The sequence below is a fragment of the Argiope bruennichi genome, chromosome X2 (genome assembly GCF_947563725.1).
Source record: "Argiope bruennichi chromosome X2, qqArgBrue1.1, whole genome shotgun sequence".
NCBI lineage: Eukaryota > Metazoa > Arthropoda > Arachnida > Araneae > Araneidae > Argiope > Argiope bruennichi.
In genome coordinates, this window is record NC_079163.1 from 7677774 (window position 1) to 7692836 (window position 15063).

Sequence of the window (15063 nt, forward strand, 5' to 3'; positions counted from 1 at the left end):
GTTGAATAATAAAAATTGTTATCTTAGTTACTTATTATAACAATGAAAGTCTTTATGTAAAATATTTCACGAAACACCGTTGAAAAATTTATTACTATTCTGTGTTATGCAATGGAAACATTTTTTCAACAATTCCGGGTCTCAAATTTCTACATGAACTTATTTTATTTTCTTGGTTTCTGAGATATATTTTCTTGGTTTTTGATTTTTTCAGATAAGTTCTTTCCGTAATGTCCTTGGATTGGGGACCCACTGGACACTGTCCATATTTTGAATTTTCATTGCTCGATAGCAATTTCATTAATTTTTAACCGCACACATCGGGAAAGATATCTTTCTAATTCGTTCAAATTATTGGTATAACCGTCTTTTGAAGAACTTCGGTTTCGATCCGGTTTGTACAGACTCGTCGTCATTTCTCCAGAATATTTACAATTCATGCCATGGCAAATAATCCATTTTCCCTAGTTATTTATCTTTCATTTTAAAAATGGATCGTTTTCAATAATTGTATGGCTGAAAGTGAAAATTTGGCACGCTTTGCGAATTGAGTTTCTTTCAATTAATATGGAACTCAAATACCTAACTTTTTAAGAATTCCTAACTTTTACTGATGCCTGTTGATGTTTGAAAATGAACTTGGAGCTATTTTCTAATCTCATATAACAAAATATGGAGATCAAGATAGTTTGTCATCATCAACTTACGTGAGTCAACTAAACTGTCGGTCAGTTTTGAGTGAAAAATTAGCAGAAAAGAATTGGTAAATCAGATCTGACAAATGAGCTGTATCAATCATCAATACCATAAAGTCTATGTATCCTTTTGTAAATATCAACAGTTTTTCTTCCTTTGCATAAAAAAAAACAATCTTGAAATAGGATGCAAATCATCTGTTTCGCACTCCATATTAAAATTAACACTGTACAAGCAACATTAAATAATATATGTGGAACTTGCTTTTAAAGTAATGTTACAGTATCAGATAGATAATATGAAATGAAATTCGTTTCAATAATTAATTTTAGTAAAAAACATCTTTTTATAAACCAAACCATTTGGGAAAATCAGAGAACCACTAAATGTACCAGAATTATTTTTACCTGTTCTTAATATTTGAGTAAAATGTAGTTCTTTATACTAGTAATCGATATTCTGTGTAGTAATACTTTCCTATTAAAAGTGATAGCTGTTTAATTTCCTGAAGTTATTAGTATAACTCTACTTAGAAATAGGAGCAATGGAAACTATCGTTTGATCATACTGATTTTTAAATAACATATGCTGATTTTTAAATAATCAAATGGATAGTGATACATGCTCTCAATCGCATTTGCATTAATTCCTTAATTAGTGCTATTTGCACTCAGGCATTAGAAAGGTTACCATGTTGCAAATTTTATCTTTGCATATAGGGTTTGAGGCATTGAAAACCTAAGATATTTAGTTATCAATCAGTGTCGCTGTGAGAATGGCACTCCATCTTCAGATAAAGAAAGCTTCCATTGAATAATGTTAAGAGTCCTAATTATTAACTTTTTGAAACAAGCAGCTTGTTTCAAACACCGCATTTAAAAGAGCTGAAAATAATAAATAAGGTAAGAGAAATGTACCTTCTAAATAAATTGAATGTAAAAAGAAGACCTCATCCATACCTTTTCTTCACAGAAGTAATATAAATCACACTTTTGATGAATACAATACTAATGCAATCTTATTAACTGAGATATACTACTTTTCATTTTTATAAAATTTAAAATTTATTTCTTGTTTCCGGTATTCAACAAAATGAAATGGAATACACAGAAAGTATTTTAAAATCAAGTTTAGGTGAATATAAGTAATATTTAGCTGTTTCTCTTATTTTAATAGCACAGTCATCTTCCAATAAGGGCTCCGTACCTACTAAGTGACACATTGTAAAGAAATAAACAACGGTTGTTAAAGTAGTTCAAAGTATCATATAAAAACTGTTTTATATCGTCATTGCAAAAAAAAAAAAAAAAAAAAAACTATATTAATGGCCAAATGAAGCAATATATATAGTCATGACACTTTTAAAAAGATCGCAAAGTTCTCTTAAAGATTTCCACTTAAATATAAATCAAATCGGTGCTCTCTGTTTCATTGTAAAGAATAGAAAACTTCAAATTACTATTAAAACATTTTTTTCAAATAACTAAATTGTACTCGAACATCATCTAAATTGTGCTGAAAAAACTAAAAGAATATCAATTTCGCATTATAATTATTTAAAAATTTATAAACCATTTAAAAAATTCGAATTATTTTCTGTTAATAAATGATAACAAATTAAATGCAGTTCTTGTAACATAATAGTGGACATCACTCAAGACCTGATTTAGACTGTGGAATCCTAAGCAATATAATTTAAGAGTTCACATGTAAGTCTCACTCTTTAAAAGTTAACTATAAAATTTTCTTTCTTGATTTCCCCAAAACAAATACGCTGATTATGTCGTCAGAAGATATCCCATGCAACACATCGTTTTATATGCTCATGTTAGTCAGCATATGTACAAAGTGCTCAAAGACTAGTTTTTTACAGTTCATTATTAAAACTCATTTAATAATGAAATTTGAAATAGCTGTGTTTCAACGATAGATTAAAAAAAAAACGTTTGAAACAATGGTAAGTTTCATACAAATAAATAAATATACATAACAATTAATTAAATCAACTTTAAAAGCGGAGCAAATTTTTAAATTAAAATATCCTCTTGACGCGATTGCTTTTTCCACAAACCAGTACTTGAAACATGTTAAGAAATGTATTTTTACATTTAAAGTATTCAAACAAATTACATTAAATTCAATTTTACACAGGCAATTTTACAATTCAATTTTACACAATCAATTTTCCAAATAATTACACAGGCAGGACTCATATCAATAATTTATAAAAATAAATGCTTGTTAATTCACAGAAAAAATATACCTTCTGAATTTGAAAAAGGTTAACAATCATTTAAATTCATTCAGATCTGAAATTTATTATATATTTTTTATTTTAATTGGAAAAAATCTTCAATCACACTAACGCTTATTTTATTCGATTCGGATCCATTTATCATCATATTTAAATAAACCATCCCATTTACGAGTAAGCAACACGTAAATGCAAGATCTAGACGTAACGCTTGATTCTCAGATACAATGTCAGAAGTTAATGCTTTATTCTGAGATGAAGTGCTACCAGATTATTATCTATTTTTTGAAAAGTATTGTCAATGATTTCATGCAACAATTTATTTTGTCCTAAATCTATGTTCACTTATTCTAGGAAATAGCATAGCATTTTATAATTTTATTTTATTCGACAGGGAAAGATTCTGAAATTTGGACCAGTGCTATATTAGACCTTTATTATAAATCCAATTCCATTAAATTCTTAAGCCTTAAAAAATGCGCTACAATACTGCAGTTAGAAACAAGTGCACATATTTTGGTATTATCAACCGTATATGGTAACAAAATGATAATAATAGTCCAGGTTGCTTAGATGCAATTTACTATAATAATTTTATTAAAATAAATATATTAAATATACTGGTAAATATAATAACTTTACTGGCAAATATATAATATAATGGTAAATACATGAAATATAATGGTAATATTAAATATAATGGTAAATGAATTTTTGTGTTTTTGTTTTGTTTGTTGAAATGCTTTTCTTTTTCAGCTACGAGGAGTAGAAAGATTTCTGATTTCAAGAAATATCTGCGATGTCATCTTTTCTGTAATTTCGATTCATCAATGTAAATTTCATTTTATTTTGCTTTGGGTTCGTATCTTTTATTAATGAATTCATGGAATAAATTCCATTTATATAAATACAATATAATATATATATATTTCAAAATACATTTATAAAATACAGGTTTTTCTTTTTTTTCTATTGAAAACTTGAAAGTATTTTAATATGGCAACTAAATCCAAATCATAGAAGCGTGGTTTTCTGATCGACATATTCGAAATAAATTGGACCTTTAATAATATATTTAATATATTTAAATTTTAAATGAATGGATTATATTTTTCTCTTATTTAATATTCACGGGGCCTTCATCTTCTTATAATATTGCTTTCAATACTATTAGATACCTCCTCATATAAAATATTTTATTTACTTATTTTAGATTTTTTAAAAAATAGTATATTTTCAAGTTTTTGGTATATTAGTGAAAATATATTTTCTATTTTTATTATTTCCATTTTGAGCATATATATCATAATTCATAATCATAATTAGATACATATATCATAATTCATTCTTATTAATATTATCGAATACTATTTCTCAAACCTGATAATCAAAATACTTCTCTTATCTTAACATAAATAAAAGTCATTGTGATTATTTATATATAAATACGTAAAACATTCTTTGAAGGCACAGGTGCGGAGATCTTTAACGGTTTTTATTCTTCATAATTTTAAGAAAATAGACAAATTTGTATTGATTACCAAGATTTTTCATCAAACCAAGACAAGCACAATTTAGAAAACCGAACAGGAAGATAGAAAGCAGGAAAATGAGCCCGCTATGAAGCATTTTGAGCTTATACAATTTGAGAATGCAATTGGTCGGCACAACGTTTTGGTTCTGTGGGAAAATAATTGCCCGCACAACTTAGAAGTTATAGAGATTTGGAAATTATTTTTAGAAAGGTAAATAATTACAAATTATTACACATACACACAACAATATATGTACAGGGTGTTGCCGAAGTCAACCGACAAATTCAGAGAGGTGATAGTCGGCATCAAGAGGATAAAGAATCATCATACAACATGGAGTCCCAAACGACGTTTAGTAGGTGAAAATCGGAAAAATATGTGGAGTCGGAGAACTGTTGGAAACTGTAAAAAATTAATCAAAAAATAACAAATGGTGTTTCAACTATGATTTTTTTTAAAGTGAAAGCACATTCTTAAAAGTTTCTTTTTATGCTGGTGACATGCGGATTTGATGATCTAGGGGGTCGTAAATGACTGAAAAGTAGTTTTCAACCCTTATCTGCAAAAATATTTGTACTTGAAGAAAAATAAAAGCTTAAAAATTTAAGGAATTTTATATCCTATAATTTGATATAAGCGTTTAGTGTAAGAGCTGGGGAGTTTTGAAGATATTCAAGAAGAACTAAAATGGGAACCAGGAAACATCGCTGCAACATCCATACCGATGTTCGCAGAGAGCGTTGTCAAATTCGAAAGTCAAATTCAGAGCAAGGATAATAGGCATTAAGTATATGAAAAATGACTAGAAAACATAGGGTCACAGATATCATTTTTCAAAGAAAATCGCAAATCGGGTGGAGCTCTCATGCTGGATGCTCGATGCCACACAGGAAGATGCACAATTTTTGCTAGAGTTTTATTCTCAAACAAAGCCTGCTTTACGAGAGAAGGTTTCTTCAACACGCAAAATGCAAATATTTGGTCATTCGAACATTCCCACATGACTATTTCGTCGAACATACAACACAATTTGATATTAAAATTTGAGCAGAGTCATCTATTTGGACCGTATCTTCTGCCCGAATGCCTCAGCGGCACAAAGTACCTTGTTTTCTTCCAGCACATTCTTCCAGATTTACTGCAGGGGACACCGACAATTGCTCGCGAGAACAGTTAATGCATGAAGGAGCACCAGCACAGTTTAGTTACAGTCGTGAAATCTGACTTGTTGTTTGCGAATGAAGTTTAACAACCATCCATTCTGCAATGCTCATGAATGAATACTTGCTCGCTGCTTTTATTTTTTTTCGAACGCATGAAAAATGTACACAAGACAAGGCTTCTTCTCGATTATCTTGTTCCTAATCCTCGCATTCATAGGACCATTCTCTTCGCCAGACTCATAGTCTTTTCGCTGTCTGTTTTTTTTATAATTATTATTATTATTCATTTGTATTTTCACTGGATAAACGTTATTTGCGACCCCCCATGTTTTCTGGTAATTTTTCATCTACTTAATGCCTATTATCCTTGCTCTGAATTTGTCTTTCGAATTTGACATTGAGAACATTGGTATGGATGTTGCAGCGATGTTTTCTGGTTCCCATTTTAGTTTTTCTTGAATATCTTTAAAACTCTCCAGCTCTTATACTACACGCTTATATCAAATTATAGGATATAAAATTCTTTAAATTTTCAAGTTTTTATTTTTTTTCAAGTTCTAAAATTTTTGCAGATAAGGATCCTAAACTACTTTTTCGTTTTCTCTAAGTTACGACCCCCTGGTTCATCAAATCGACATGTTACCACACTGAAAAAAAAAATGAAGAATGTGCTTTCACTTATAAAAAATTCGTAATCGAAACATACCGTTTCCAACAATTCTCGGAATCTCCATATTTTTGCGATTTTCACCTAGTAAACGTCGTTTAGGACCCCATGTTATATAGTGATTCTTTATCCTCCTGATGCGCACTATTACCCCTATGAATTTGTCGGTCGAATTCGGCAACACCCTGTATATATATATATATATATATATATATATATATATATATATATATATATATATATATATATATATATATATATATATATATATATATATACAAGCGCATCACATCATGAAAACAAATTTTGCACACTTATTATACAAGACATGATAAAGAATACTGTTAACTTTTCAAAGTTCTAAAGTTAATTAAATATTTAGTTAATTAGAAGTTAGCCAAAATTTCACCTTACTTCCGCAGGAATTTCAGGGCAAATTATTCCTGAAGAAATTCACGTAACTAACTTAAATTTCGGAGCTTTGCCATTTCAGTGATATCAGTGTTATTTCTGCACAATATTTATTACAATAATTATTATCTTTTAAACAAATTTAAGCGCATTAAAATTAATGTTAACTTTGACTACTTTAGCACTATTTTTTTTTAAATTTGTGAATTATTTTAATGTATATATATATATATATATATATATATATATATATATATATATATATCGCTAAAACGGAGACAAAAAATTTAAAGCTCTGGCAAGCAAAGGAAACACATGTTTGAAAACAGCAGAAGCTTTAAACTAAGACAATTAAATCAATATTTTCCTTCTTTTTTTCCACAGAAAGCTTGGAGTAAATTGCTCCGAAAAAAAATTTGCATAAGCTAAAATTAAAAATTGCATATTTTCACTGAAGTCAGTTTTATTTTTGTACTACTTTTTATTTAAACTGGTGTCAATTAACACGGATTATTAAACATGGATGATTTTGAAATAAAAAGATTTATAGGTACTAATTTGCAAGGCAACGTTAAGACTTTGAACTATTCTGCTACTTTTTTTTATTTCACATTTATTTCAATACTTGAGAAATGTTTTTGTATGTCATAAAATTTTATACAATAATGGTTTTTGTGTTAAAAATATTGTACATGAAAGGATTTTAATCCCGAGTAATGTTTGGTATGTATACTAGCAAGAAATAAAAAATTTAGTTAAATTTATCTGATAATTGTGTGCTGAGAATATTAAAATATTTTATTTCCATCAGAATTGCCAAAAATTTCAAAATAAAATCTAAGGATTTCATCTTTAAAAGCATGAAAGTTAAAAGCGTGAAATATAAAAATTATTCTTTCGTTACTTAAAAGTAAATGTATAAAAAGAGTAATATAATATCTTTCTTGGTATAAGATGAATGAGAGATCGTATAGAAAATATTTACAAAAACTTAATGTTAAGTTGAATTTTTAATTAATATTAGCTAAAAATTTATAATTTCTTATTAATTAATAATTAATTTATTAAAATCTTACCTTGAAGGCAAAAACTTAATTAATCATTATTATTTATTTATTAAATTATTTAAAATTAAATTAAGAAGAAATTTTATACAGGAATGCAGCAGCACCTAACAAATGCAATTCAGAGCCACCAAAGCTAATAATATTCCAGAATTCAAAATTAAATTCAAACATTTGCTCTATTTCTAAGAGACAATGAAAAAAATTAGCCATTCCTGATTCAATTTTGCCTAATTTATCTGATAAAAAGCAAACTAGCTCCAGATTATAATTTTATGTATACATCAACAAAAAAATTATTTTTTTAGAAAGAAGGGAATAAAGGTTTCGTGTTAGCAATATATGAGTAAACTTAGGTAAGAAAAATTCAAACATGAAAAGTTAACCAATCAAAGCTTTGGAATTGACGCATTTCGCTAGTCACGTTTACTTTTAAGATAAATCACATTTTGATCATAATAAATCATATTAACGAGAATTGATTTATCTCGATTGTTTTTAAACCAATTAGATATGTAGGCAGGTTTTCACAATTGTTGTTCTTTCAAAATTCTAAAATATTGAAATATAATACTCATTATTAATACATTTGATTGATTTTCGGAAGGAAAGGACATTTGATTTATGATATATTCTATAAATAAAAAATTAGGCATTACCTTTGCATCTCTAATTGTAAAAGTTAATAATAAAATAATAAAGGTCATATTCAATATTTTATCGAAATAAATAAGTCGATTTTTCATCAAATGAAGCAATTATAGCACTGAAGGTTTTTTTTTTTTTTTTTGCATTTTAATGCGTTATAAAATGAAAAGATATTATTTACTTTGATTCCTTTACAAACTTCGTATTACAAGAAACTGATTCGCTTTAGGACTCCATAATGCAAGCGTTGAAGTTGTAGGAATACTATTATGGAATTTGTAAAGGATTAGATACTTCTTTAAGCTTTTTTCTTTTATCATCATTTGTCATAAATAAGCACAAGATTTTATACAATATCTCCTTATCTTTGTTTAATATCCTGGATGTCTTAAGATATCGCCACGATCTCTTGACTTTAGGGTAATTACTCAAAATATTTCCAGTTGATATCCATGCCAAGATCTAATTTTTTTTTTTTTTTTTTTTTTTTTTTTTTGCACATTTAAGATATAACATACAAGATTTTCTCCTAATCGATCTTCCTAATATGATGTAAATGCTGGTAAGCATAAAATTTCAAAAACTTAAACTTTACCCTACATAGGACTCTTTCTCCTAAATATGAGCAAAATATTGTTGGGACATCTTTATAATATTATTCAGCATTCAGAATATCTTGCAACACAGTGGGAATGTCTTACAGTTTAATGTGTTATGAAGGAAAGATTTTAATTTGTTAAGGATATAAGAAATTTTGGAAGGCCAGCAAAAAGTTTATAAACAATGACAAAATGTTAAAGATGCGACAATATAAGGGGGTAAGACTGCACTGATACCTCTCTAATCTAAAACACATTGATATCATAGTAAAAATCCAAAACTTATTGTTGAAAGAGATGAATGGATGAAATTCTCAAATTTATTACAATCCAAAAGGTTGAATGAATTTCTAAATTATTGAAGGCTGTACTAAACAAGTTTATAAGAAATTTGAAGTGTGCTCCTTTTTTTAAAAAAAATCATACTTGGAGCTATACTTATGTCATACAGTGATGAAAAGAGAACATTCGAAAAAATAAATAAATAATATGTTGATAAATTTTCAGTTACAATGCTGAAATGATATTTCACATCATCGATCTTCAGTAGAAAAGTATGCTTCATAATCTACATGAAGTTTTCTTTCTCATATTATTAAAGACAGGAAGTAGTTATTATATGTAATATCACTAATTTTATCAGCGAAGTCAGTAGAAAATAGAAGAGAGTATGAAATTATATAGAAAATTTTTAAAAATATATTTTTCTATTCTCATAAAAAATAAAATTGCTCTTAGAAATAAAAAGAAAAGTGAAAAATTACTTTTTGTAAGAAATAATAAATATTCCAAATGAAAATGGGCTTTAACATATCAATTTAATTTTAATATAAACTATTAGATAATAATATAATAATATTATTAACTAAACCGATTTTTCGATTTACATGTCGACTTTTAGATATTAATTAGCACGTTCTCTCGATAAATTCTGAAGTTTCCTAAAACATACTTCATTTTAATACAATCAATGGCGGTTAAATTTGAAACTGCTCAATAAATGGAAAATGAACTCAACTTATATTGTAAGAAAATTCTGGAATCCTTTCAGCTTGCTTTTCAGCAGATTTCTTTGGTAATTAATTAAATCTTAAGTCTTTGAAGTCAATTTCTCAAACAAAATCATAATGATTTTTAAAGACTTTGATAAATAAATGACCATCTCTAAGTTTATATTTGTTGTAGAAAAGCTGTTTAATAATGTTTCATTTGTTTGAATAACAATTATTTCTTCTAGTAATTTTTTTTTTCTCTGAAAGGAGAAAAAGAATTTTTCGTAGAAGTGAATTTCATTCATTTTTAAAAGATTAAACATTTTTTTTAAAATTTACTTTTGTGAAATGTGAATTTTAAATAACCTTGAAACCAAATAATAAACATCTTCCCAATGTGTTCGAGTAATATGTTACTAATTTAAGAGCAAATTATTAAATAATAAAGTAAATAAAATATAATAAAAGAAAAAAAAAGAAAAATATCACACAATTTCTTATATTATCTTTGATGAATATAATAGCGTCCATAGTACGAAAACAAAACAAAATATATAATATAGGTTTATATTTTGCCTATGAAAATATTTATAGGAGTACGGAGATATTTTGGCACTGAATATAGGGAGGAGGATTTCAGTAATCCAAATAATCTGGTATAGTTGCCAACAAAAATACTGAGATATCTCTAACTTTGTTATTTGCTATGTCATTTTCAAAAAATTGGTGCCGATGGAAATTGCTTCAGAGGATAGATTTATTTAGATTCAAGAACTGATTAACAAAGTTAATTAAATAATTAGTACCTCTAAATTTCTCTATTACGGAAATCTAAATTTTTTAAATAATTCGTTCCAATATGATTTTTTCAATATGTGCATCAAATTTCATTCGAAAAATTCGTACAAGTTTTTCATATATACTTAATTTTGTTCTCTTAAAACTCGGCCTGAAAAGAGCCAATCCACTAAGGACAATATTAGTAAATATTTAAATCTTAAAGAAACTTAATCTTAAAGATTGCTAAAAGAATAAACAACAACAACATTTCTTTCGTTTTATTTCACAAAAATTCCAAAAAAATAAATAAACAAATAAATAAAAATAACCAAACGTAATTTAGATGGGTTCGATCTTTAGTATGAGCTTACATTTTCAAATTCCACTAAAATATGATTTTTTTTTTTAATTAGAGATTTAAGCATTTCATTACGTTTCAAAATATTTTCGAATCTCCTTAAGGGTTGATCCCTTCGTAGACATTTCAATATCACACAGAAATTTTATATTGAGAATGAAATACATTGGTTTCAATATTCTTAAGTTGTATTTTATTTCATTAATAAAAAGCTTAATTTTAACATAACGGTATTTTGTGCCAAATGTATTAATCAGTCTTTATATATAAAGGAGAAAATTTTATTTTCAGTTAGAAATAATTATTAATCAGATATGAAATTCATTTATCTGAGAAGTATCATTTTTTGTAATAAAGATATTGCACTTTGCTTTTAAATATATTTCAACAATATTTTGATCAGATCAAATAATAAACAAGTTTAATTTTAAACTGCAAAACTAAATTCACAGAAGAAAATTCTGTTGATTTCTTCTAAAAATCTAACTGCATATGGGTGATGGCGTTGAAAAAATGAATCGCTTTTTTTTCTTTATTTCACTAGAATCAGCTTTTTCTTTTAATTTCTCGTATTCGGCATATACAAAACAATACGTTGTAATAGTGTTATAATTTGACCCCATGAATTAACTGAAATTTTATATTTTAAACTTCCCTTAAGTTAAAAAAAAAAAAAACTCTTTTATTTAGAATTATGTTTGCCTATTTGGGAAAATGAAACGCATTCCAATTATGGAAATTACGTATTTAGTCTTTACATCAAAAATATGGTATTGCATATAAGGGAAGATGTGTCAGTCTACCCTATTAACTGCATACGAACACGATAATTTAAAAAAAAAGCTAGATGTTTGAAATTTGGTTAAAGGTTTTTGTTAAATATCAAACAAATATATTATTAATACCGCCATGTCAGATGATAGTGCGTCAATTGTGGCAACCTTCTTCTATATAGATTCTGATTTTTGTTTTTTATTATTCTTGTTCGTCTCTTGTTTCGTGGTTGGCGTTCTATGGTGAGCGTTCAGTCATGAATAGTATGGAACTGTTAATTAAATTTTGTTGATTACAAATTAGTTTCATCATTTAAGAAACGAACCAGCAGTCTTCGAAACTTTATAGAAAAAGTAATGCATACAGTCCATTTAGTAATCTACATTTAATATTCTACATTTTGGTCGTTCTCGCCGAAGTTTTAGAATGATTTCGTTTTCGTTTACATGGATTAGTTTCGTGGAATATACGATTGTATATGAATAATTTTCATTTCATGAATATGGAAAAACTAAATATTAAAAAAGGGAGCATCAAAGCTCAGTTCACTCGTTTCGAAAAATTGTTATCTTTGGATAAATCGGATGAAGAATTCAGTGAGGAAATTGAATTAAAAACAAAATTAAATAGAATAGAAGATTTAAAATCATCCGTTTGCGAACTGCGTGAAAAATACTGTGACACTGTGAAGAATGAATCTGAAATGGATAAAGTCGAAGATGAACTTGCATATCGACTCCAGAATTGAACAATCAGAGGTAAGAATTAAACACCTCATTAAAAATTGTAAAATAAATAATGATATGAGTAATACTAAAGTAAATAAACAAGCTTCTATGTCAAATTGTATAAATTATCGCATACCTGAAGTGCCTATTCCTACGTTTTCAGGCAATTATTTAGAATTTACAACATTTAAAAGTCACTTTAATAGTGTTATTGGATGCAACAGTAATTTTTCAGATACTGAAAAATTACATTATCTTCGTGCTTCGCTTAAAAATGAAGCAAAACTTTTGTAAACAGAAGATGATACATTTATGTCTTTATTCCAGGCATTGGAAGAAAGATATGAAAACAAACGAATTATTGTTCATAACTATATTCAATCAATTCTAGAAATCGAAAAACTGTTACATGAATCGCCTAATGATGTAAGAAAAATTGTTAATAACATAAATAGAAATTTAAGAACTTTGAAAAATTTAAAATTTGGAAGAAACAATTTGTCTGATATCCTTATTTTAAATATTATTTAGAGAAAATTGGGTAGTGAAAGTCAAAAACAGTTTGAGCTTTCTTTGAAAAATACTGAAGTACCTGAATTAGATAATTTATTAACTTTTATGGAAAAAAGAAATCAGGTCTTGGAAAACATTCACAGGAATAGTTTACTGAAAACGAAACAACCCTCGACTCAAGTTCGAAACAAAAGTTTTGTGTTGAATTCTAATGCGAAAAATAAAAAATGTATTTTGTGCTATTTATCGCATCCAATATATTCTTGTGATATGTTTAAAAAACTCTCCCCTAAAGTTAAGATATAATGTAGCCAAAAAACATAATTTATGCATTAATTACTGAATGACGGGTCATCATTTAAGTAGTTGTTCATCAAAGTACTTATGCAATCAATGTGGTAAAAAGCATCATAGTCTGTTGCATATTTCTAAAGAATTAAATAGTTCTGATGCCTTCTATAAGCAGAATGTTTCGTCGAATGACTCATTGCAGGCGCCAATCTCTAATATCAATAAATCTCTCGATTCAAGTGTTTCTGCCACATGGCCCAGTGGCATTGAAATTATAAACAGCGCAGAAGGAAAAGAATTATTGCTTTCCAATACCAGCTGTTTATTAACGAAAGGCAAAACTGTCTTGTTAGCTGTAGCAAATGTTTATATAGAATTTAAAAGTGGAGAAAGACTGTGTTTGAGAGCAGTTTTAGAAGTCGGATCAGTGTCTAATTATGCAAGCACTCATTGTGCAAATTTATTAGATTTAAAGAAAGAAAAAACAAACATTGCGATTTCTGGCCTTAATGGGTTAGAGATATCCGTTAAGTCGGAAATAAAGGCTAATGTTTCAAATAATAATTTTAGTTTTTCAAGGTCTTTAGAATTTCTTGTTGTTCCAAAAATAACAAATCTTACCCCGTCGAAATATATAGATGTTTCTCATATTAATTGGCCAAAGAATGTTAATTTAGCTGATCCATCATTTAATAGCCCTGGGAAAATTGAAGTTTTATTGGGAGCGGAGTTCTTTTTCGAAATTTTGAAACCCAATAGAATACAGGCTTTCGAAACAAAAAATAATATTGCAGGATTCTGAATTTGGATATGTGGTTAGTAGAGCAATTGAAAATCCAATAGCTGAAAATCGAATGTATTGTGGTCTATCAAGAGAAACTGAAAATTGAAATGAAACATTGGAAAAATTTTGGAAAATTGAAATTGTCGAAGAAGACAATGTTATTCAAGGGAACGAAGAAAGAATATGTGAGGAAACATTACGTCAAAACTCATACCAGAACGGATAGCGGTCGTTATGTGGTTAAAATGCCAATGAGAGAAAAAAGTAATTCTCAGTTAGGCGAATCGAAAGACATCGCTCTTCGGAGATTAAATTGGTTATATAAACGATTAAAAAAAGAACCAATTATGTGGGAACTATATAAAATTTTCATAGATGAATATCAAAGCTTGGGTCACATGTCGGAAGTAATCGACTGTGAAGAGCCTGATATTACATACTGCATTCCTCATGAAGGTGTATACCGCCCACAGAATAACTCAACTCCTCTCCGTGTTGTCTTTAATGCCTCACAAGCCACTACAACTGGATATTCTTTGAACTCTCTACTATTGAACGGTGGAATTGTTCAAGAAGAACTGTTTTCAAATTTGTGTCGTTTTCGAACCCATCGCTTTGCATTTATAGCGGACGTTAAAAAAATGTATAGGCAAATTTTAGTTGAGGAATCACAGCAAGATCTTTTGAGAATTTTATGGAAAAATAGTGACGATGATCCTATCAAAATTACAGCAGAAAACCTTGACATATGGCACAAGTTGCGAGCCATTTTTAGCAACACGAACCTTGAAACAATTGATCATTGA

General features: G+C 27.9%; 1 protein-coding gene across 1 annotated transcript; it reads left to right on the top strand.

The window, feature by feature from the left end:
* The first annotated feature begins 14412 nt into the window (after positions 1 to 14412).
* LOC129960383 (uncharacterized) lies at positions 14413 to 15063 on the top strand. The gene has a single exon (XM_056073799.1). The coding sequence runs from the start codon at positions 14413 to 14415 to the stop codon at positions 15061 to 15063; it is 651 nt and encodes a 216-aa protein (XP_055929774.1).